General features: G+C 38.6%; 5 protein-coding genes across 7 annotated transcripts; 1 reads left to right on the plus strand and 4 right to left on the minus strand.

Annotated features, from left to right (window-relative positions):
* Positions 1-744: 744 nt before the first annotated feature.
* LOC106424334 (serine/threonine-protein kinase PCRK2-like) lies at positions 745-2,810 on the minus strand. The gene is made up of 4 exons (XM_048768375.1): positions 2,554-2,810; positions 1,713-2,374; positions 1,509-1,631; positions 745-1,435 (listed from the first exon to the last, which is right to left on the minus strand). Exons 1-4 carry the CDS (start codon positions 2,573-2,575, stop codon positions 935-937), a joined length of 1,308 nt encoding a protein of 435 aa, XP_048624332.1. The 5' UTR covers positions 2,576-2,810; the 3' UTR covers positions 745-934.
* A 2,955-nt stretch (positions 2,811-5,765) lies between these two features.
* On the plus strand, positions 5,766-6,670 carry LOC106436025 (auxin-induced protein 15A). Its single transcript, XM_013876982.3, has one exon. The coding sequence runs from the start codon at positions 6,075-6,077 to the stop codon at positions 6,396-6,398; it is 324 nt and encodes a 107-aa protein (XP_013732436.2). The 5' UTR covers positions 5,766-6,074; the 3' UTR covers positions 6,399-6,670.
* On the minus strand, positions 6,578-9,215 carry LOC106436024 (adenosine kinase 2). The gene is made up of 11 exons (XM_013876981.3): positions 8,964-9,215; positions 8,797-8,850; positions 8,387-8,433; positions 8,251-8,282; positions 8,056-8,157; positions 7,795-7,939; positions 7,623-7,720; positions 7,461-7,531; positions 7,307-7,373; positions 7,017-7,200; positions 6,578-6,894 (listed from the first exon to the last, which is right to left on the minus strand). Exons 1-11 carry the CDS (start codon positions 9,053-9,055, stop codon positions 6,752-6,754), a joined length of 1,035 nt encoding a protein of 344 aa, XP_013732435.2. The 5' UTR covers positions 9,056-9,215; the 3' UTR covers positions 6,578-6,751.
* Positions 9,216-10,725: 1,510 nt separating this feature from the next.
* On the minus strand, positions 10,726-12,699 carry LOC106372629 (isocitrate dehydrogenase [NAD] catalytic subunit 5, mitochondrial-like). The gene is made up of 7 exons (XM_048768379.1): positions 12,439-12,699; positions 12,055-12,375; positions 11,812-11,973; positions 11,666-11,740; positions 11,474-11,583; positions 11,304-11,376; positions 10,726-11,146 (listed from the first exon to the last, which is right to left on the minus strand). The coding sequence occupies exons 1-7, from the start codon at positions 12,601-12,603 to the stop codon at positions 10,955-10,957; spliced, it is 1,098 nt and encodes a 365-aa protein (XP_048624336.1). The 5' UTR covers positions 12,604-12,699; the 3' UTR covers positions 10,726-10,954.
* Positions 12,700-13,277: 578 nt separating this feature from the next.
* On the minus strand, positions 13,278-19,060 carry LOC106372628 (ethylene-insensitive protein 2-like). Of its 3 annotated transcripts, none has more exons than XM_048768377.1 (10): positions 18,840-19,060; positions 18,693-18,751; positions 18,080-18,376; positions 17,722-17,989; positions 17,484-17,570; positions 17,282-17,392; positions 16,973-17,185; positions 16,703-16,888; positions 13,927-16,623; positions 13,278-13,853 (listed from the first exon to the last, which is right to left on the minus strand). In XM_048768377.1, exons 4-10 carry the CDS (start codon positions 17,974-17,976, stop codon positions 13,461-13,463), a joined length of 3,942 nt encoding a protein of 1,313 aa, XP_048624334.1. In that variant the 5' UTR covers positions 17,977-17,989; positions 18,080-18,376; positions 18,693-18,751; positions 18,840-19,060; the 3' UTR covers positions 13,278-13,460. The 3 variants fall into 3 exon arrangements, with proteins under 3 accessions (XP_048624334.1, XP_048624335.1, XP_048624333.1); XM_048768378.1 differs by having other exon boundaries at positions 18,693-18,747; positions 18,840-19,010; XM_048768376.1 differs by lacking the exon at positions 18,693-18,751 and having other exon boundaries at positions 18,840-19,040.
* Between the last annotated feature and the right edge of the window lie 5,896 nt (positions 19,061-24,956).

Consider the following 24,956-nt stretch of genomic DNA (forward strand, 5'->3'; position numbering starts at 1 on the left):
ATTGTTGCTTCCTGCACTAATATATGATGATGTTCAAAGATGTTTGGAGCCTTTGTTGTCTCCGTTTTTAAAGAAATAGTGATTTTATAGTGGTTATTCCACCTATTAGGAAGTATTATGAAGTTTTACTAAATTAATTGATAAAAAATTTATAAAGATTCTCATATACCATGAAACAAAGTTTAACATACATTATTACAAATGTACAATGTGGTTAGAAATTTTAAAACAACACTAAAAAGCTTAGGCTTCAGTATATAGAGCGTTTAACGTAAAACTCAATATTTCGTATGGGTTTATACATAGATTTTGAAAATTTTCAAAAATATAACTATATTATTTTAATGCATAGTTGCATCCTAAACTAACGTATAATGATGGTCAAAGAGGTTTAGAGTCTTTGTTCTCTCCGTATTTTCATGTGTTTCAAAAAAAAAAAGTCTCCTAAAAATTTTAACAAAAAAACAGTATTAAATCCATAACATAACATAATGCAAATAAACACACACAAGTTCTTATTTTATTTGTTTCTACACATTATGACTACACATAAGTTCCCATTATCATCAATAGTAATATAAAACTCCTTCAAACTAAATTCTTTGAGAAATATTATTTTTCCTAAAATAGTTTAAAATCTACAAGGAAAACATATTTAAAACAAATAAGCAACAAGCAAAGACGTTCTTTTATTATTTTTTAGAAAACATAAAAATACGCTATATATTTTTTTCTATTAATGGATTGACTAGGAACAACTTAGTATTATAATTGTGGAATACATTAATTTGTTTATTATATGCTCATTATGGAAACAACACAACCACTTTTAAGTTGCAAATATAAAATTAACAAACCAGAAAAAAAAAATATTTGAATTTGTTGAATTACAGAAGATAAGCAAAGGCTGTAGTAGTGTGTACTTGTATCCGAATTAACAAGCTCTCACATTCTTTGGGTTCCATAACTTATCCAACCAACCTCCTTCTCCACCATCAACAACCTTGTTGCTCTTCTCTTCCTCATCTCTAGATAGACTCCTGAGTGGAAGCAGCTGCTTCTTGCCACCACTCCTAGGCGAAGAAGTTTCCACAATCTTCGTCACCATCTCCAACACCTCACTCATCTTCGGACGTGCCTTTGGGTTCCTAGCAAGGCAGAGGTTGGCTAGGACAGCTAGTCTCTGAATCGGTTTGATCAAGTATTTGCCTTCAAGCCTCGGGTCTATAATGAGCCTAAACTTCTTTGTGTCGCTTAAGTAAGGTCTCACCCATTCAAGAAGCTTCTGCTCTCCTTTAGGCCTGTTCTTGTCTAGTGGCCTCCTTCCTGTAATGAGCTCGTAGATGAAAACTCCGTAACCCCACACGTCGCTTTTCGATGTCAGACGACCTGTCTGGATGTATTCTGGAGCTGCGTAGCCCATTGTTCCTACCACCTGTTAAACCCCATAAACAACTTAATGATTTTGTATCAAACCAAATGAAGTGTGAAATGTACAAAAGACTTACACCAGTAGAGACATGAGTTGATCCTGGTTCAGGACCTAACCGAGCCAACCCGAAATCCGAAAGCTTTGCTTTCCAATCCTCGTCTAGTAGAATGTTGGAGGACTTGAAATCTCGAAATATTATCTACAAAATTATATTGAGTCGTAATCGAGTCTGTTTATGTTGATGATAAAAAAAAAAAAAAAAAGAGTTCATGTTCCTTACTTGGAAGTCCATTTCTTCGTGGAGGTATGTTAAACCCCGGGCCGCGTCTTGCGCTATTCTCAACCTGAGATCCCAAGTAAGCACAGTCGGCGAACGTGGAGCTAAATGAAACTCGACGCTTTGGTTTGGCATGTATTCATAAACCAAAAGCCTCTGGATCCCACGTTCGTCGTCTTCTGCGCAATGACCCAAAAGCTTCACCAAGTTTGGATGCTCCACCACCCCAAGAAAGTTAACTTCCGTCACCCACTCCTTATGACCCTGCAACCCTCTCTTGCCGAGCTGTTTCACCGCGACTTCGATTTTCTTGGAAGGGTCTTGCGAGCTCTTGATGGTTCCCCAGTAGACGCAGCCGAAGCCGCCTTCGCCTATCATAACGGAGCGGCTGAAGTTCTTGGTGGCGGATTTGAGATCAGCGATGGTGAACTCTCTGAGGTTGTTTTCTCTAACGGGCAAGGAGGTCCTCCCAGTGGATGATGAAACCATGCTGGTTCCAGAGCCGTTAGTAGAACCGTTAATGGTGAAGCCAGAACGGTGGTCGGAGAGGGGTGAGAGAGGTTTAGGGCTTCTCTGTTCGTCTCTCTTGTTGTTGTCTCCGTGAGGGAATAAGAAGCACTTCTTCATTCTCCCGAGGAGAGGAAAACACCCACGTGGCTTCTCCACTGAAGACAAAGACAAAGACAAGAAGTAAAGTAATCAAATGAACTAGTTACTTAGTTCGATTCATTCCTGATTTGATCTATTGAATCAAACTGATCAACAACAACACAGAGAATCCTATGAATAGTACAAAGATAGAAAAAGCCCCAAAATTTATTTAGCAAACGAAACCTAAGCTCACCTTTGAGATCTTTTGAGTACATAAACAATTTTTTTCTCAGGATAGCGAAGCGAAGGAGTTAGATTACAAAACTGGATTGAGGAACTGAAAGAAAAATCTATATGAAAGGGTCTTTTGATATGAATTCGGAAATAAAAGTTGGAAGAAGAAGAAGAAGACGAAGACGACGACTAGGAGAGGAGAGGAAGAAGTCAACGTTCTTGACTGCAAAAGCACACGACTTGTTTTTTCTTTTTTTGTTGTTTTAACTTTTAAGATATATACACACTTATTATTAATAAAAATAAAATACATACTTTATTTTTTGTTAATTTTAGATTTTAATTTATATTTTATTTTTAAAACAAAATGTATTAATTAAAGTTAGAACATCAATTTTAATATACAAAGAAAAAACTAAAATACTGTATTTAAATTCTCTCTTTTGATCTCTTGGTTTTAAAACTAAATTTGTGGAATATATATATATTCCGTACGTAAATATTCAACATGGAGCTTGGATTTATTGTTTCGTGACAATGATCAGACCAATGAATTCCATTTGCATCTTTTTAATATGAAAAAAGGTGAGTAAATGTTTTATCATTCATGTGTCTCATCTTATATGGGAGAGAACTGTGCAACTAAAGCACACAAAATAAAGTTGTATTCATCACACTTCAAAAGTTTAATGCGTCTTTGTCATAAATCGAGCACATGTTCGTTTTTGCTGAATTGGGTATGAACAAGGGATATGCCAGTGCGAATGATGAACGTATTACTGCTGTATTAGCACACCGTACGTGCTGCATAAAAAGAAAATACATATTTGAAACCGAAAGAGTCGAGGTGGCATAGTTCGCACACGAAGTCAAGAACCATTTATTTGGGCTCAAGATGGGTCAAGAGTGTAAGTGAATAGGCATGCTTCATGCAGTATAACATAATCACATTCCAATGCGAAAGCAGGAAGCATGCACGTTTTTTTTTTAAAGCTTTTTTCATCCTACAATGTTTTGATATCTTCATCAAATCGCATTAGATATTAACTAAAATGTAGTCTAAGCCCATCACTTATCTCCTCATAAATATATGTCCGGAGGACGTGAGATTTTAACCACAATGAACCTTCGTCACGAGAAACTTAATTTGGAAGTTACGTTCCTGCTTTCAGTTAATTCCACACGGAATATCAGGAAGTCATATGTTGAACGGCTATGAATGAATCTATTCTGATCGAAAGGTTAGTAATGGTCTCTCCTTTCCTTAAAGAGAGAAGCAGAATTAAGCAATGGGATGAATCACCGGCCTGTCCATCAGAATATCCAACACAAAACAAAACACAATAAATAAGAAGAAAAAAATGGATGCCACCACTTAAGAAAATTAATATTCTAGTAGCAATTTAGTTATACTCAAATAATACGTAGATATGTACTTAAGTCGATGAAAAGTTAAATCTCAAGATTTACATCTAGAGTATCATATTAAAATTAAGTCGTAGAAATGTTTAATAATGTAGCCAGTACTTCTCATCAGTTACATCTAGAGTATCATAGATAAAGATACCTATCATTCCTTCAAAGATCAGACAATTTGCATTTGTGAACAAGTATTTCGAATTCAAATTTTAATTAACGCCATTTATTTACGGGAATCTTCCTGCATGCATGCATGACAAGGATACACGTATTTGTTAATTTTCTTTGTTAAAGTTTCCGAAGGAGACACTTCGGCTACACGATACTCGATACGTACTACTAACAAAGCATGTACAGATTACATGTATGCAATTCTGAGTATGTTAACAATTTCCTCCGTAAAACATCTCACGGTTATGCAAATTATGTTAGGCATCCACCGTATATTAACACAAAACATATGGTCAACCACCAATAATATATAATAATGGTTCATGGTTGACAGCCTTTAACCACTATTGAACATGCTTACGCGTGATACCATGATTTATAAAATACTATAGGTGTATGTTAAGATTTTGGTAATCACCAGTGACACATCACGATGGTTAATTCCAGCATTACAAATCGGTTCGGATAAGATACATATTAATTAGTTTAATAATTTGATTATATTTTAGCAGTATTTTATTTTGGTAATCGCCAGTGACACATCACAATGGTGAAATCCAGCAAAACAAATCGGCCATTCGATTTATATAACACAACCAATTTACCTTCAAGTTATACACATATAACGAATTCATGCATACACCTTGTCTCAAATTTTGAATTTAAAAATGCTTAGAATTCTTCATTTTGGATATCGATGATTACATGAACAACTTTAAGAACGAGGGTAACATATCGATGCACTATGTCCAAGAGTCTTATCCCATTTCTCATGTCTTTTAGATCTTATCTTCCTCCTACATTTAATCAAACCGTGGGGACCCTTATTTTCACAGCTTCAAAAATAATGCATTTCTCCTTTTAATCAGAAACAGAAATGTTTCTCCATAAGTTTTAGTTATTTGTTTAATATTTTGATAAAGGTTTCCTACATAAAAACTACACAAAGCTATATGAATTACTTGATATGTGGGTATAAACTTCCAACTCAAAAATCAGCTGAGAATGCATAGGGTAGTCTACATCATCATTCATATATTAGATTATGCTATTTCTTACATTACCAATGAATACATGTGTACTGTTTGCATCTGATTGGGATTGATAGCCTTATTGTTTCACTTTCAATCAAAGTGGTACTAAAATCGTATGTTGATAAACTGGATTTGAATATAAGAATAAAAATGAAGAATAACCTAATTAAAGTGATTCTACCACTTAGCATACTTGTGGCTGAATGGAGATGCGTGTACACTGTACAGCACTTACGGTCTCCTGTGTGTTTTTTTGTGCAACAAAGGATTACATTAATAAGTGGTACATGGGCTCCTGTGTGTATTTTATCATAATAAATGGAGATGCGTGTACAGCATGTACTTTTATGTATATATGGGCAAACACACAAATACTTTACTATTTTTTACGGTTTTCTTTATTAAAGAAGGGGTTATATATTAGTATTATTTTTAGTTGCCCAATAGTTGAGTGCCAATGCGAGCCATGCCGATAGAGATTGTTTGTTTTCATGAGAAATTAAAAGATTACAAAACTAATAAATTAGGGAAGATGCATGTTCGTACGATCTCGTATGTCAAAGTACAGCATGGCCGTAGTTGACAAACGAATGACACATATTATAGTTTTTTTAGTAAATATCATATGAATATTTATATATTTTTTTCATGGTAGTAAAGTATACGGAATGGAACATTCACATAGTTTTCATAATAACTAATCATGTAGATCATGTATTATTGCAAAAGAAGACGACATGGTCCAAAACAAATCATTAACAATACACACATATAGTGGACCTACGTTTATGACTTTGTGTGTATATATACAACGTACGAAACTAGTACCTCTATACATTTCATCTCGCACTAACCTCCTAAGAAAACGTCCATCTCTCTCCCTCTATATCTCTCTTCTCTCTCATAAATCATAACCATGATGAAGAAGAGCAAGCTGATCACAAAGGCATGGAAGCAAATGTCTAGCAGAGTAGCGAATCGTCGTGCTTCGACCGAGAACCTTCATATACCACATGACGTACCAAAGGGACACCTAGTGGTGTACGTAGGCAAAGAAGAGGAGAGTTACAAGAGGTTCGTCATCAAGATCACGTTGCTTCACGATCCCACCATCAGGGCTTTGCTTGATCAATCGAAAGACGAAGCTTACGATGACTTCACTTCAGGAGACTCTAAGCTCTGTATCCTTTGCGACGAAACTGTCTTCCTCGAGGTCCTCCGTTGCGTTTCTCCCCGCTAGTCTTGAGTCTTGATCTTGATGAGTCTCTAATTCGAGTAAAGGTTTAGTTTTTCGGCTAATGTAACACGGGTCCTCTTGAGATCTATGTAGAGCTAATGAAGACATTTGTAATATGAACCATTTTTAGCTGATATAAGCCCTTATTGATTGCGTTGCATCAACATATCATATACTTCATATTACGGAGCAAGATATAATTTTTCTCAACCGAATGATATTAAAGTATCAATGATTATGGTAAATAAAAACAAAAGCCAAAAAAAAAAAAAAAACTCGTTGAGAGATTGTTGAATCAAAGATACTTGTTTTTATTTGGAAGATATCACAAAACTGAGGATGGCTCAGTATATAATTTAGTTGAAGTCGGGCTTCTCAGGGTAAGTGCAGCCAGATCTTTGGATCACCACGTTAGACGCGTAGCATCCGGCCTTCACGCACTCCTCAATCGATTTCCCTTTCACCAACTGTGACATGAATCCTCCCACAAATGCATCACCTGCCAGAGGTATGTCCACAGACAACGGTTAAGTTGCTTGAAATGACAAGGATGCGCTTATTCTATGGTCATATCACTAAGCTTATAGTTGAATGTTGGAGGTTTGGCTATTAAATGAGTACCTGCACCGTTGGTGTCAACAAGCTTCTCCTTTGAGAGAGGGATCACAGGGTATTTCGTGACCTTTCCATCTTCAGCAACAACCACTGGGTCTGCGCCCTGTGTAATCACGGTGGTCCTCTTGTATGTTCCTGTGGCCTTGGGTAGCTGTGAGATCTTGACAGCTATTTGTTCCACATCTTCGGTCTATATATATATATATATAAACATGTAAACAGGTTAAGTTTTATTATTTCTGTAATAGAAAACAGAAGCAGCTTGTTGAAGTTTAGTCGTGTAAGAGAAATAGTACCTCCCAGCCATGAACCTTGGAGAAGGTTCTTGCCTCTGTCTCATTGCCAAAAACAAAGTCCATGTACCTGTCCGAGCAATGCAGGGTGCTTTTAAGTACATTTACGCAATCATAAAATCTTTAATATCATAACAAATGATTAGGTATTTCTTACGGCAAGAACTTCTCCTGCGCATCTTTGAAGAATTCACAGATGAATGGAGCAGAGAGGTTCATTGTGAACACCTGAAAGATTAGTGTCGAGGATGTTATTAATACAAGTAAACGAGTCTGGTGAAACAGGGTCTAATGGAATGTAGGATCAAATGTAGTGTACCTTGTTGTTAGCAGCAGCGTGCTCAGATACCAACTGAATGGATTCGGGAGACACCGTGAGGAAGAATCCAGCGATGTAGTAGAACTTGGCCTTCTCAACTACACAGAAACATATTTGAAGACATATCATGAAGAAATAGAAACAGATCTTTTTAACGGGAAATGGATCTTACCCAATGCCCAGTTTTCAGGCTTCTTAAGGTGCTCAACCTTGTAGCAGTTAGCAGCTGAAAGATTGGCAATAAGCGACCTCTCTCCACCAACAACACAGACACCGCAGGTTCCAGTAGGTGCTGACTCATCCTCATAGTAGTGAACCTGATACACAGAGAATACTGTAATGTTAATACACCTTGGTTTCAACAACTATGCCCAAAGACAAAAAGAACATAGACTCAACATGAAACCAGAGGAGACAAGGACATAGGGTTTACATTGACACCAGCAGCTGTAGCATCCTTCTTCATAGCCTCGCCGTATTTGTCCTTTCCAATGGAACCCATGTAACTGGTAGCCCCAGGAATTTGAAGCATCCACTGCAGGTCAGCAAGTGAAAAAAACACCCTTGATTTTAGCAGTTGTTCACACATACCAAAAAGAAAGCACAAGAAGAAGGCAAAAGAATGTACCTGAGCCACTTTGATAGAGTTCTGAGTAGCACCTGAAAAGGAATGAATAAAGAAAATATCATCACCTCCTTGTCAAGGAATATACGATTAAAGTTTTAAGAGGATACTCAAAAAAAAAAGAAAAAAGATGAAATACCTCCGGCAATGTATTCAACATTGAACTTGCTACTCATCTCATCATACCTATAAAAAAAACAAAATTGCTTCATGTATAATAAAACCCATCAACTATGTGTTTAACAATGAATTTGAACACAGTGTGTCAAAGGGTAGCCGTAAAAGATAAAACAAAGAAAGATTAAATATCCTTTTTGTTACTTGTCAGTTTATATATAACATGATAAACATTATTGATTACAAAGCCTAATTTAACCAATCAATATGCAACATTATTAAAAAAGACCTTTGCGTTTCCCTACTCAATCCATATTAAAATTTTGACTCACGAAACCAAAATAAAAGTTGGATACACGACTTGTAGCGAACGATTCCACTAACATGAAAACAAAGTTTAAACGTAGACCAAAAAAAAGCAATAATGCTTACATGGGCAAATGTTTTTCCTCGGCGAGAATCGCATTGTTCAGCTTGACGTCGTATCTGTTCACATCGGAAAAGATTTAAACGATCAAATCTAGATTCGAACGAAACGACTGCGATAGAAAGAAAAAAAAAACAAACAATAGAGCGATTTGAAAAGAGAGGGATCTGACTTGGTGAGAAAGTCCTCGTCGACGACGGCAGAGATGTCGAGGAGTGGGTTGCCCATCCCGAGGAGGATTCCATCGTAGTTAGAGGATGACATGATGATGAATCTGAGAAGAGAGGTTTAGATTCAGATCCGCTTTTTATTTGTATCAGAGGAGGCGAGTTGAGTGGTGTGTGAAGGCGTCTTGTTTATATTCAAAGAGCTCGCGGAAGGTTGGTACACCTACGACATTTTCTTCTCCCTTATTGGGTTTCTTTTTTTTAATTAAAATCGTAAATGTGTTTATTTTGTCGGTAGCCTTGGTGGGCCGAGTAATTATGCCCATTCATTGAATGTTAGTTAATCTAAAATTTCCACAAAAGAATGATTTTTTTTTTTTCCAAATTGAAATTTTATTGAACCACTGGGCCTAGCCCACGGCCGAGGCCCAAGACCACTCGCTTACAACCCACAAAACCCAAGAAAGACATTGGCAACAGAAAAAACCGGCCGAAGCCCAAATAAGACACATGGCCCAAGGCCCACAAACGCTGCGCCGTGGTTGCTCTGGACGCGCGGGAAGGAAGCAGAGCAGAACACGTGCTATGATCTGGATGATCCGCCCTCCACGTGTCGCTCGCCTCAACTTATTCGCCCCATCCACGCACAGCCACCGACGCTTTCCACCGTCACAACTATTCGCCGGAGCTCCGAACCTAAAGAGCTTCCGCGCCATCGGATTTCTACGCCGCCTTGTCACCCCGCAGGAGAGTTCAATCGTTGAACGAGATCTCTTCCGCCTATGAACCACCGGAAACCCTAGACAAGAACGACGAGAACTACCGCTAACCTTCTCTTCAAACAAAAGAAACCGTCGCCGGAGATCTTCTTCTTGAGATCTTAACCGTTGCGACCCACGACTCACCTCAACCTTCAACAAATCGAAACCGTCACCTCAACCCAAAAGACCCGGGATTCCACAACGACAGCGCGGAGCTTTGTTAGCCTCCACCCTCCGTGACCAAAACCGGCGAAGAAGGAGCTGATTGAGCCTCCTCTTCCCAAAAGCTAGAGCGGCGACGGTAGAACTGAGGAAGCCTCCACCCCATCCCGCAACAAGATGATGGATCTAGGTTAGCCTCCATCTTCCGGGTTAAACGACTACAACATGCAAGCCGCTCCATCTCCACCACAATCCTTCAGAACGGCCGCGCCGTTACTCCAAAGCCGACTCTCCTCACATGGAAAACCTCGGCGTCAGAGCTCCGACAAGGCAACCGTTGATTAACGTTTCTCCCAATTGTTGTTGAATCCTTCCTCCGATCGATCAATAAAATCATGGCAGAGATGGAGAGCCTCGATCCCGAAGGAATCGACTCAGTCCGGATGATGTGGAACGTCTGGCCTCGCAACAAAGTCGAAACCAGCAAGTGCGTCGTCCCCGTCGCGACCTGCATCTCCCCGATCCGCTACCACCGCGACATCCAATCCGTCCCCTACGCTCCCCTCCGCTGCCGCACCTGCTCCGCCGCCCTCAACCCCTTCGCGCGCGTCGATTTCTCCGCCAAGATCTGGATCCCGAAATGGTCTCTTGAAGGGGGCTGAGATTTTGTAATTAGTTTTTTTTTTTTTTTTAAACATCATTCTCTAACGTTGAGTTATGGTAGCAGTATCTCGAAAACTAAATACTATTTAACATTTTTTTCCATGCGAGGACTGTACCACGTTTGTAACGATCAATTGATGTCAATAACAACAAACAAAGATAAACAAGTTGGTAAAAATAATTCAAGCAAGAAACCAAAACTCTTTGTCAGAAAACCATCATCCTTTTTCCCTGTGTTAATAATCTTGCCTTACGGCAGCAGCACAGAAAATTGTAAAGAACACGTGTTGGAGGCAGAAACAATGAACTTCCAAAGGGTATAAAACTTCATTAGCCAATACCTTTTTATTCTAATCGTAATCGAGAAAGGAAAATTCGATAAAGAATTTGAGTATTTTTTTACGATTGTTTCAGAGATGGTCACAGATTGCCTTTGTGAAGTCCGTGGTGGTGGAACTTCCTCCAAGATCCGCGGTTCTGTATTTTCCCTCAGCTATCGTGTTGATGATTGCTCTGTGGATCTGTTCTGCTTGTTCGTTCAGCTTCAGGTGACGCAACATCATCACTCCACTCAGTAGCAAAGCTGTTGGGTTCGCCAAGTTCTATACATCATTGCCAAAGCAAAAAACGACAAAAGATTAAAACGAAAAAGATCATATACTAAGGCCATTTGAAATCAAGTTCATAACGAGACTAAGCTACTAACTTGATAAGCTTCTGACTACAAGACTTGATGCAAGTTTACTTGCTATTGTTTACCTTTCCAGCGATATCAGGTGCAGAACCGTGAACTGCTTCAGCAAGGGCTACACCATCTTCCCCTATATTACAACTGTGTCAAATATAAAAAAAAAAAGCATTTCAATTGATTTAGCTCATAATCACACTTTACATAACTACTACTCAAGATGAAGGAACAAATGTTTCACCTTGGAGTCAATCCTAGTCCTCCAACCAATCCAGCACACAAGTCACTGATAATGTCACCATAAAGGTTTGGCATCACCAACACATCAAACAGTGCTGGGTTTTTCACAAGCTACAAGGGCATCCTCAAGACTATCATTCACATGTTCCACACAAAACAATAACGAAACTTTTCCCAAAGTAGGCTAGCTTACCATCATACAGCAGTTGTCAATGACTACTTCCTCGTAAGTTATCTCAGGATACTTCTCAGCAACCTCACGACAACACTGCAAAAGAAGACTATTGAGACACTTATACACATAACAGCATTGACCTCCTTATAAGAAAATGGGTAGACCTTGAGGAAAAGACCATCAGTTTTCTGCATAATGTTAGCTTTGTGAATAGCGGAAACCCTCTCTCTTCCATGAGTCTTAGCATAGTGAAACGCATACTCGGCAACTCTCAAACTCGCCTGGCGTGTAATGATCTTAAGACTCTCCACCACACCTCTAACAACCTATAACAAACACAACTCCAGAAAATCAGAAAAACAATTGTCACAAAAAACTAACCATAATTACTCAAAACTTAAATAAACCTGATGCTCGAGTCCACTGTATTCTCCCTCAGTGTTTTCCCTAATGGTGATGAGATTAACATCATCGTAACGAGTCTTGTAGCCAGGAAGACTGTAGCAAGGCCTAACATTGGCGTATAGATTCAGCTCTTTCCTAAGAGTCAAATTCAAAGAGCGGTGACCTTTCCCGATCGGAGTAGCCATTGGCCCTTTCAAACCGACTTTGTTCCTACGCACGGATTCGAGACTCTCCCAGGTTAAGAAACTCTGCGTTCTCGGATCTATCTCGGTCCCAACGAAGTGTTCTTCCCAATCAATCGGCACACCGGCCGTTGTAAACACCTGGATCAAATATCAGTTCCCATCAATCAACGATCAATACGTAAGGATGATGATGATGATTACCTTTTTGACGGATTCAGCGATCTCGGGGCCGATCCCGTCGCCAGGGAACAAAGTTGCGGTGATTGGAGTGGTGGAGGAGCAGAAAGCCCTAGCGACGGAAGTGGTTGCGGTTGAGGTGGATCGGCTTCCGATCAGCCGTTTCGCGAAGGTTGCTGCCATGGTCATCTCTTCAAGCACCAAAAGGACGCAGAGAAATGATTCGAGAGGGAGACTTTCTGCGTTGGGACTAAAAGTTTTTGGAAGACTTTTCTTTAGAGAGAATATTATAAAAACGGCATGAAGTAAGTACGCTAAAGTACAAAACGTAACGAAGTGTTTTCTCAAAATATCTAGGCCCAGTAAAGAGCTTATTTGTTTCCGCATTGGCCCAATAACGAGTGAAATACACTTCATTGAACTTATTGAACAAAGTACAAGTTTACGTCATATTATTACATCATTACAAACAACGTTTGCTAAACCTCCGGTGTAGCTTTTTGCGGCGGTGCAGGTGCTGGCATACCAGCCAACGGCGGACCGTAGTGAAGCTGCGACGTACCTTCTCGCCGGCCGATTTTTCTTCCGATGAGGTAAAAAGCGATAGCCACGATCAAGAGGAGAAGGATCGCCGAAAACGATATGTAGATCACAAACGCCATTAGAGTTGTTGCTCTTCTGCTGGTTCCTTTTCCTTCAACTTGAATGATTTAAGTAACCACTAAGACTGATAATTATTGACTCATGCGGCCACGTGTCAAAGGAGATTTTAACCATTCAAACCGACGAACTAGTTTCTGAATCCGGAACAAATTACACAAACCGGATTCGGTTTTGTAGCTATGGTCCGGTCCTATATGATATGTATGGATAACATAACACTCGATAACATATAACATTACAACCAACTTAACAAGAAAGAAAAGTTCTGAAGCAACAAAAATCCCTTCTTTTTTTCTTAATACACAATAACGAAGCAGAGGTTTTGATTCTTCGGCTTCTTCTCGACGTCTCTTTGATCATCATGAGTTTCAAATGGTCCTTCTTCAACCCATTGGTCCGTACACAGACGCTGCAGCATTCAGGCCCTTTCTCGAACCGGGTCCATCTTGATTCATACCGCCCGGTTTATTCGATAACCGACGCTTATACCGCTTCAACACGGAAGCCAAATTCTCTTTCCCCTTTGGGAAAGCCACGTCTCCAGCAGCTGTACCGGTCCGGCCTTTCCTACAAGAGATTGATATCTCAACGTCTTTGATTAGATCAAGAAGTGTGACTGCTGTTGTGCATTTGCCTTTGGCTGGTCTTGCAGCTGGAGGTAACATTCCGTTAGAAGCTGAAGGCGGACTCGCTCTTTGTTGGCTCGCCGGAATCTGAAGGCAGAAGCATGGTGTCATCGGTGTCCGCAGCTTTGCGAACGCCGGTTCTATAACTCCCTGTTGAATCAAATTTTTAGTCAAGCTTGCGGATTCAGTGAAGAAGAGAGAGTGTGAGGTTTTTTGTTTTTACCTGAAGGCGGTTGAGAACGTAAGTGTACTTCCCCCAGAGCTCAGGACGACTCTCCATGAGAGACAAGTCAAGGACACGGTGGATGCACCAAACTCCAAAGCTCACAATCAAATCAGCTCTCCAAACGCAACCATCTCCACAGTTCGGAACGGATGAAACCTGAGGCTCGCCCATGTGACCCACTTGGTTTGCTTCTCGCGTTTCAGCTTCATAGATAAACTTCTCTCTCGCAGCTACCTTGTCAATCAGTTCTTCATCGACTCCATCGCTTTGCCCAAACAACCATTCCGATCCTTCCAGTTTAATAAGCTTCAGTATACAATTCCTGAACGACTGAAGAAGCTTAGCCTCTGCATCAACGGTAGAAGCGTTGTTGTTGTTGTCTATATTTATCGGAGCTGATCGATTCCTGACTTCCTCACCAACAGCGCCGTTCCTCTCCGCTACACCAAACTGCTCAAAGGGCTGTCTGGACCAAAGCGATCCAGTCCCTGTTGTTGCACTCTGCGGCATTGTATATGCATCTCTGTAGCCTCCTCTTGACTGAGAAATGGTTTCATAACCCGAGGCTACTCCAACCCTTGACCCCAAATTAGAATATAATGATGATGATTCATTGCTTAAACGACCATACGAAGAAGCGCTATACCCTGCTCCTCCTCCTCCAGTTGATGCATCCCAGTATCCACTCTTGTTGTTTGGCGAATGCATGTTCCTTGCTGACATAGACAATCCCGATATATCTGGCATGCTACTATACTTCTTCTCATTAGCAACTACGGCGTTTACAGAATCGGTGTTTCCAGAAGATGGAACACCGTAGTAAGATCTTTCGGATTGTCGCGATAAGTTTCTAGACCCAGCAAAGTTCTCAAAACCAGGAGCTGGTCCAGGGGTTAGACCATTCTGAGACTTCTGTTTTAAAGCTAAAGCCAGTTGCTGTGTATAGCTCAATGAACCCAGGGCCATAGATCGAGATGTTGGGATCTCTCCACGGGACTGTAAAGCTTCAAGCCTTTCTTTTGCCAAATTGTCAACATAGGACTTAATCTGGTATCCATGAATTGTAGCTGGTTGTTGGTGTTCCCGAGACTCTGAGGACGATGGAGCACGCAGGCTAGAGTATCTTCTCTCACTCAATTCATAAGCATTATTATTATTGGCAGTGTTACCATATGCAGTCAACATCTGCATACGGTTGACCAACGGTGATGATGATGGTGATGAACCTCTTTGTAGTCCATATAAAGAATCGATACTTCCAGGTGCCCTCTGCTGCTTCAGTGAATCATACAAACTCGAATTCATCTGTGGTTCCAATCCCTTTGTTGTTGGTGACATGCAATATCCACTGCTAGTGTTGTCCCTTACAAAAGAATCCACTTTCACAGGAGAGGGTGACTTTTGATCAGCGCCAAACAACTGGTCTAGTTTCTTTGCCCTGGCTTCAGCTACTAATTGCCCATGAAAATCATATAAATGTCCCCAAAACTCATCAAGAATCGCAGACAAGTGTCGTCGAGCAGCACGACCCAAACCTTGCAACCGGGAAAGGCTTCCGGCACCACTTCCCCCTTCCTCGCTTCTTAGGCTGCGGAATGAAGGCGGACCGTCAGATACAACAGCAGGAAAGTTGCTTGCAGGGGAGGCAGCTTGGGTAGCTTCTTCTGTTTCCCATGAAACTCCTTCAACGTCCTTTGCAATGAACTTGATATTATTCTCCATGCTAACAGTCTTCTCCACCGGACTCGTCGGTTCAATCTTTGCCATCTTTGTTTCAACAACCAAATCCTTATCATCAGTAACCTCATTGATCACCGTTGACTGCAAAACTGTCTGTTCCTTCACATCTGAGATTTCCCCAAAACTAGTAACTTGAGAGGCGGAGACTTTCACGTCCAACTTGCTTTCCTCTAGAGGACACGAACGGATTTTCTGATCCGTCATTAGAATGTTATCTGGCAGATCATAGACCGAGCTAGTGACAGGCGTAGTATCTAACTGATCTTTCACCCTGCTTTCCAGCTGCACTGCCGATTCTTCTTCATCCTGCCTTGTTTCAAGTTTTCCAGTTTCCTCTTCTTGAACAGATGGATAAGATAACGCATTTTGAACATCCATGTTCCATATCTGAGCTTCTACTAGGTTACTGGCAGATTTCAGCGGCGTAGCTGCAAGCCAGAGCATCAGGCATAAGGATGCACAAGACGATACAAGCAACGTGGTGTACTGAACAGAGGTGCCCGTCAAGGTGTTCCATCTCAAACCGCCAGCCCAGTCACTGTTCCCAAATACCATTTCCACAACGAAAACGACATTCAAACCCATAAACCCCAGAAGCGTTGCAAGCGCAAGGAACTCGCCGACCTGCGAAATTTTGTGGACACCCATTATTTGCCTGGACGAGGCAATGCGGAACAGCGGTATTGCAGCGGACGGCAGCATCATCGCCACGAGGACCTGGGTGAATATAAGTAGCTGGTATATACCGTCTGCACCGCATGTCCACACACAATAAAGGGCAGGAGCAACTGCGAGGATTCTGATAGTAGCACGATGAAGCCAACCAGGTATTTCTATCTTCAGGAAGTCATGCAGGACAGCTTCTCCACCGAAAGCCCAAGCTAGTGCCGTGATTTGACTAGAGAAGAACAAGAGCATCAAAAAGACCAACGGAAGGAGTGGACTCCCAAATACCTGTGCTCAACAATCAAGAACCAAAATAGTTAATAATCAGACTGTCTTCCTAAAAAACGAATTAATTGTCAGAACAAACCTGCTCCATCAGTGACATGGCGTCCTGAAATGTCAGTACCACAAGGCCAGTACTGTGGAACACATTTGCTGCTGCATTCATCAGTACATAATTCACAACTGAAAGTCCGCTGAAGACACAAAAGATGGCGAACAAATGGTCTTGACACAAGCTGCTCTTGTCGGCATCCGACGAAGATGTACTTCCCTGCAATAAAGCGTTCACTGCTTAGTAAGACTATTGTTGCTCAACAGAATTACAGAGATTCATAGGAAATAAGAAAGAGGTTACCCCAGCAAAATAAGAATGGATGTAAAAATTGTGAGGCGCGACGCTTGCTCCAAGAAGACCCATCAGTGCGAATGTGCTTTCTCCATTCAAGCGAGTTAACACCCCGTTCATAGAGAATGGGATCTCCGACTGACTCAGCAAGACACCAGAAACATATAGAAATAAAACCAGGCCTGCTGAGCAAATGGATACTGTATTTGCCATCCCATTTTCCTGTAAAATTTTGGATGCATATCAGCTATTTTCCAAATAATGAGCACGGAAAAGAAAACAGAGAAAAAAAAAAGGAAGATGAGAGGCCAGTCATACAAGGAAAGAGGCGAAAACAGGGAAGAAAAATGCATCCATGGCGGCTAAAAACACTCCAGTGGATAAGTCCACCCCTAAGAGAAGGTTAAGTGCATGTGCAACACCCAAAACCTGTTCAAATTGAGAAGCTCAAGTCAGAGGGATAGAATAATCATTTTCGCATTAAATATAGATTTTAACTTTTAAGACTGTAAGTAACTACCATGGTAAGGTCGAGTAGAATTGCAGAGAATTCCGCCTGAACGCCCAAGAACATGCACGTCCACTTATCATATTCTTCATTGCAGATCTGTCCAAGTAAACAACATTAAAATGTTAGAGAAGGTGGGGGGGAACAGATGGTATAATTGCACAACTAAAATTCATTCCAAAAATAGCAAATCTGACAACAACAACAACAACAACAACAAAGCGCAGAGAAAGAGTGAACAAATAAATACCTGAGCTAAGTTTCTACCAGTTGCAACGCTGATTAGAGCAGCTACATACTGACACAAGATGGCAGCCAAATTGAAGAGGAGAGTAACAGCCACCAAGTCATACCCAAAACGGGCACCTCCTTCTATATTCACAACCCATTTCCCAGGATCGATATATCCGACAGAGACCAAAAGGACTGGTAACAGAGCAGGAACCACTCGCTGGATGAACCCTCCTTGCTGAGGAGGTCTCACACTCACAGTCTCACCTTCCATCCTATATATCTATCTGAAAATAATAATAATAATCAAATTACTCAAGAGGAAGGTTAACAACACTAACAAATCAATTTGGTAGTTACACTGAAAGTAGACTCACCGAGTTATATATAAATAACAGATTATATTATGATCTTAATAACCCCTTCCCCCTGCTAAATTAAACTCCCTTTGATCCGCAGATTCTTCTGTTACTATGAGCTGTCGCCTTGCTTTACAGCTCCTGTAGTCTTTTACTTAAATAACCGTAAGATTCCTCCTAGTAACAACCAACCAGTGGGAGCTTTTTAAGTTAAAGTCAATGCAAGCTTCCTTGAGCTAAGTCGGCCCAAATGGAGCCAAGAACAAAATACACACTCCCATATGCTCCTTAAACCATCCACAAACAGCTTCAGAGCTGAAAACAAAAACAAAACGGTAAAATATCTTCAATCTTAGTAAGCTCAATTAATTGGAAACAAAAAAATAGCGAATCCCAACGCAGCTTCAGTGAATTGAAGATAAACAGAATCGTAACGGTGACGAAAAGGTGAGATCCGCGTGCGTATGATGTACGCATTTAGATTTTCGAGATAACAAAAAAAAATAGAGGTCAACCACAAAAAAAAAGATACACAAAGAAAGTCCCCACAGTAGAAGAAGATTAGCTTCAATCTCCCTCTCATTGATTTTTTTTTTTTTTTTTAAACTAGATCAGAGAAAACAATCCTAACGTCTGCGATTCCAGAAATATCGAGGGGGGAGAGATCTAGCTCGAATACGATCCACCTAGCTGAAACGAGTATATCATACGAGGATGAAAGTACGTACAAAATCCCAGAAATTAGTTAGGGTTTCTGTAAAGAAGAGATAGTAGTAACCTGTGAAATCGCTATGATCCCAAAGTTTGACCTAGTAATTATCCAGTGAGTGGGAGAGAGAGAGAAAGAGAGAAGTCTAGAAACGGATCTTCTCAGAGAAAACTCTTATAGGTAGAGAGAAAAGGAAAGAGAGAAATTAGAGATCAGTTTCGTCCCAGAGAAAGAAAAGATGAGATAAAAAAAAGAGATCCAAAATTATATAAAATTATATATTTACATACACACTCACATTATGGGTGCTTGTGCCACCTTCAGAGAGAGAGAGAGAGAGAGATATTTTACTGTATATAAAAAACAAAATTAAAGAAAGTAATATTCTTTTTTCTTCTGACAAAATAATAAACGTCTTTTTAATTAAGTTCAGTGTTTACAAATATCTTAATGTTTTTTTTTATTTTTATACTCATCGTTAGTTTTTGATTCCAATATAAGTGGACAAGAGATTTATATTAATTTTAATATTCTGGTCCCCCTCTCATTGCATTGTTGATCAAAACTAATATTATTACCTTTTTAATATCAACTTAACATTTTTAAATTGCTCTATCAAATAACTATTTCTCGTAAGGGCCATCAGAAGAATGAATATATCAATTGACTATTTGCAAATGTTAGCTTCGGATGTATAGGATAGGCCTTTGATTTTTTTTGTTAGGTGTAACTTAAATATATATGTTATATACTTGTTTCACTTTTAACGTAACTTTCTAATAATAATTTATACTTTTTAGTTTATCTAATTTTTATAAGCAAATCTAAAATATATAAATACTTTTAAAATCCATGCAAAACTTAACTTAGTGGTCTGAAAATTTGGACTTCTAGATATATTACATTGTTCACTTAGTCAGCTTGTGGTCTTTCTGGTCCAGGATCGACACACCTGAACGGCTACTAGCTATTACTCTAGCTCGGTTAACAACTTCATGATTTCTCCGGGAGAATATAGCACAAGTCATTCTATAAGAAAAAGTTGGACTAATTAGAACAAGCAAAATAAAAGAAAGAGTTGGTCTTTGTTCTGGCCATAAACTCTTTTCAGACCGATAGATTTCATTTTGATGTTAGCATTAAATGGTTTTAAAATTTAGAAGAAATATACTCCTGATACTTGAAATTAAATGCCTGAAAATGTTCCATAAATTACAAATCTACCATTTACATATAAAATAATAAAATTGCGAGGGACAAAATTACGTTATTTGACACAATATAACAAAAGTTTTTGGTACAAAGGGAAGTTATTTAAGTTGTTGACTACGAAACAAATGGAAGAATAAATGAGAACGTTAATGTCGTCCATGAAATATATAAAACCGGCAATTAAAACAGGATTGGTTAGTATACTCCACGTAATGCTAAAAATAGCATGTCTTTATATGGAAAGCTTTTATGTATAACTAAAATAGATATCATAGATGTTACAAGAAAACTAAAAAAATAATAGATATCATACGTTTTTTTTCTTTTGGAACATAGATATCATACGTAAATATGTGTGTATAACTATGTATACATATTTTACCAAAAAAAACTATGTATACATATTTAATTATATTTTCCAAGCGCCATGTTTGCTGTCATTTATTATTTTCATTTTTTTTAAAATAAGTTATTTTTCATCTTGCTAATTGTCATTTGAAATAAGTTATATTTTTAAATAAGTTATTTTTCATTTTGTCATTTGATTATAATCTACTGGAAAGTAACTTTTAAATCTCATAAGTATTTGATAAGGCGATATCTTTTGGTCTTTAACAAAAAAAGAAGAAGAAAAAACTCATTAGTACTAGATGTAACATAATTATCATGATAACTTGCGTCAAACAAAAATATAAATTACATGTATACTCATATGGTTTAAGGTGAAACAGTTAATAAACCATATCATAATTTACTAACCTGAACCAAACTAACGAAACAACAAATCAAACCAAAAACCAAAGAAGAATTTCTCCTACTTATAATCAAATATAATCCACGTGTTCGTAATCATCTCCAACATAAATGGAAGTACAGCTTGGGCTTTCGTTACTCATACATTGTACCTTACTATATTTCCCGATTGGATTTGTTTTCCACTTTTCATTTAAGTTGTCCCTATATATTTAACTTACTCATCACTATCCATGCTCTTGGCATATATGTATACTGGATAGGAAGCAAATTTAAATACAAGAAACTAAGACTTTGCAGCAATGTAAAGAACATGGGCTTCTCCCAGTCCTATGTTTGATGTATATGTTCAATGAACCATAACATAGAAAGTACACTTGTTTTTATATACACTCACATTATACATAGCTTTAATTGTTGAAACAAAAACAAAATGAAATTTCTAATGTCAAAAACAAAAATTAATTGAAGATAGCTTCATGATTTGATCAATAAATCAACTTCAAATATTTTAAAAAGCCTCAGCAATGTTGCTTGGGCAGTTAAGTAAGCGTAAACACCCAAAAAGGGAACAAAGCTACATGGTACAGATCATCCATCAGCTTAAAGAATCTTTCTTGTCTCTCTTTTTTAACTAGATCGTAATCTTTTGGGCTTTGTGTCCAAATAATTAATTATTATTAGCGTATTAATTAATTGGATTTTGTAACATAACCTTTCATTAGTGTAAGAGACAATTGAAATTATTTTCCTTCCTGGTTCACTGAATCTCTCTTGGACTTAAAACACATGCAGGGTGGGTTCATAAGAATTAACGATATGATCATATTCTAATTAACCTCGAAACAAGATACGTCAGTTACAAACCAAACTCGCTAATTTCTTAGTTAACCAGTTTGATTCAACGAATGTTTTAGGTTAAACAAGTGGCTTTTCTTTATCTTTCGGGTTTCTTTCATTTACTAGAGTTTTTTTTGGAAACGATAAGGATAAGATCGATTCGGAGTGTTTTAGCCTTTTAGGCAGAGATATATGTTAACAATGTGACATTATGTTATGATTTATTTATAGTTAATGATTAGTTGACTCGTGACTTGTCACTTGTGAGAAGGTGGTAGCTCAGGTAAATATTTAGAAAATTGATTTCGAAACTCTAAAGAAAAGTTATACAGTTAAATATTATAACAAGATTTATGGAGCAAAATTATGTAATATCACAAGCGATATTGTAGTCTAACAAATTTGTTTATGTTGATTGATTCTTTTTTTTTTGAGCAAATGTTGTTGGTTGATTCTAAATATCATATATTATCAACAAATTGTTTTAGTTACATACTACTAGGCAGTAGACAATTCACTAGAAAAGGTTCAAGACTAATGAGTTTCACTCTATAAAAGATCCCACATGAAAAAATGTATGGTATATGATGACCAACCGTTGCCCGTTGGTCATCTTTTTTTCCTTCTTAACACAGCCAGTAATTATATTTTTAGCAACCAAGTGTTAATGGATATCAGGGTTACATTAATCTCAAGGAAAATGCAGTTATTAGCCATATAGATATGCTAACACATTCCATTTGGGCTTGTGGACATTACATTACTTGGGTTTACTTAGCATGATAATGAGCTGTCTTATCGTTTTGCAATTTGCGTATGGACGTTTGGACCAAAGTGTGGTCAGATAATTCAACAAACTAGTATTACTCTGACCGGTCAGTAGCGTAAATCCTGATAAATTGATAAACAAAGCAAAAAAACATGATTCAAAGACCAGTCATTTTCCCTTACCCAATAACATCACTATATAATTGCAATGTTTACCCCAATAAAACTAATTATATATAGACTATAAACGATTGTCTAAGCAACATGTAAAGCTGAGTTAAGAGCATCTTTATCCCTAAAACCTCATTTAGATTTTTATTATTATTATTTTTGTTTTTCCTGATTTATAAAAAAAAAAAAATTAAACTCGAATCAATCGTGGACCGCTACGTGTCAGTGGAGTCCACGAACAGTTCAAGAAGCGTCCCTTATTTCACAATTTTTGGCAACGGCTTTTGTTTTTTCAGTAGGGCCTACACCCACTTTTTTGTTAAAAACTCTTTCTAAAGACTATGGATAAAGATGTTCTAAGTTTGTTATAGGAGGATTGTATACTAATATCGAAATATTACCGAAACAATCTTCAAAAAGCAATACACAGTTATTTATTTACACGTAGAATAGGTGAATTCTCAAAATGTAAAATGTAAAAAACTCGGTTTTACGGAATTTATATTTGATTTTGAGGGCTTATGGAACAAGTACAAAACAGGTATGGGTAGACATCTTTTTTTTTAAACACTATTTTATATATTCCAAAAGATTACAAGAAGGATCAGAGTCAATCCCAATTAAAACAGAGTTTTAAAAACAGAACAAACCAAACTTGCTTTTAAACATAAAGGTGTCTAAGCCAAGCTGGAAACCCAATAGCAATATAGGATTGAAAGAGATCCTTAGAGACTACACTATTAGCGATTTGTGTAGCCCCTCTGAGATCTTTGTGTGCTGCCCATGAAACACGCCAATTCAAAAAGCTTTGGAACATTGGCATGAGTTTTGAGGTATAAAACTTGAGAGCTGGCCATGCTGAAGGCTTGACGATTGCTTTGATGAGATCATGATCTTCACCACTGAAAATGACTGAGTTATAATGAAGCGATTTCATACTTTCAATAGCCCAGCTCCAGCTTTCAAAAGATGCTTCTAAACGACTGTTAATGCTGGAAAAGGATCTTCTACCATGAAGCATCACTTTACCATCTGCATTTGAAAGAATCCAAGAAGCTCCACTTTGATTCCTGTCTTTGTCCCATGCCGATCCAATTTCACATTTGAGCCATGATATTGGAGGAGGTTTCCAACCGAAAATGATCCTCTTCTTTCTTTCAAGATCAATTTGACATTCCTGTTTTTCCATCGCCTTGACTAGAAACCAATGATCTGTTTCTTCATATATTGATCTGATAAGGGGAGGACCTAAGGATAACCTGTTTTCGAAGAAAAAGGAGTTCCTGTTCTTCCATATTGACCACAGGATCCAGGGACCACTTCTTCTGATTGAATGGGGAACATTCTGGTTTATCCTTGTCTTTAGAACATAGTAAATGTTGGCGTAGATAGAATCGTGATCAAACCCATTTCGCGGAACAGGGAAGTTGGAAGAAGCCCATGTTTGTTTTGCTACCGTACATGTAAACATGACATGATTAATGGATTCTCCTTCTAATCCACAAATTTGGCATCTTGTATCCACTTTCATTCCTCTGTTGATGAGGTTATCAGCCACAGGTAACGCTCCAGAAACTGCTTTCCAAAGAAACATCTTGATTTTTGGTTCTGTTTCTAGAAGCCAAATATTATTCTTGATTTCATTCAAAGAGGGTAGAGCTTGACCCAGTGCATAGGCTTCTTTAAACGTTTCTTTTTCTGCAAACCAGTAACCCGAGCGAACCGCATAATCTCCAGATTTAGTATGGTTCCAACAATAGAAATCCGGACTATCAATCACTGGTTTAATCTTCAGGATGAGCTCAATATCTTCTTGATAAAATAGCTCCTCAAGTTTTTGCATATTCCAGTTATGGGAATTGGGAAGCAGGAGATCAGAAACTCTGAGATTCAGATCAATCAGTATGTTCTTCATCAAGGGAATGCGAAGTCTATCTCCGTCCACAATCCAGGGTGAAGACCAGACAGATAAAGTTTGACCATTACCAACCATATGCCTTAAACCTTTAGCCAAAAGTTCTCTACCGTGCAATATGCTTCTCCAAGCGTAAGAAGGTCTAGATCCCATAGAAGCAGATAAAAAGTTCCCTGAAGGGAAGTATCTACTCTTTAGAAATCGACTGAGAAGAGATGACTGATCAGATAAGATCCTCCAAGCTTGCTTTGCCAAAAGAGCTTGATTAAATAGCTCGATATCTTTAAAACCCATCCCTCCTAACTGTTTTGGAACACATAACTTATCCCAACTTAACCAGTGGATTTTTCCTTTGTCCTCGGATGATCTCCACCAAAAAGCAGCCATAGCAGATGTGAGGTTTCTACAAGTTGATTTTGGCAACCTGAAGCAACTCATAGCATATATAGGCATAGCCATAGCAACTGATTTGAGAATAATCTCCTTACCGGCTTGAGAAAGGAACCTTGTATACCAGCAAGACATTC

The sequence above is a fragment of the Brassica napus genome, chromosome C9, assembly GCF_020379485.1.
Source record: "Brassica napus cultivar Da-Ae chromosome C9, Da-Ae, whole genome shotgun sequence".
NCBI classification, from domain to species: domain Eukaryota; kingdom Viridiplantae; phylum Streptophyta; class Magnoliopsida; order Brassicales; family Brassicaceae; genus Brassica; species Brassica napus.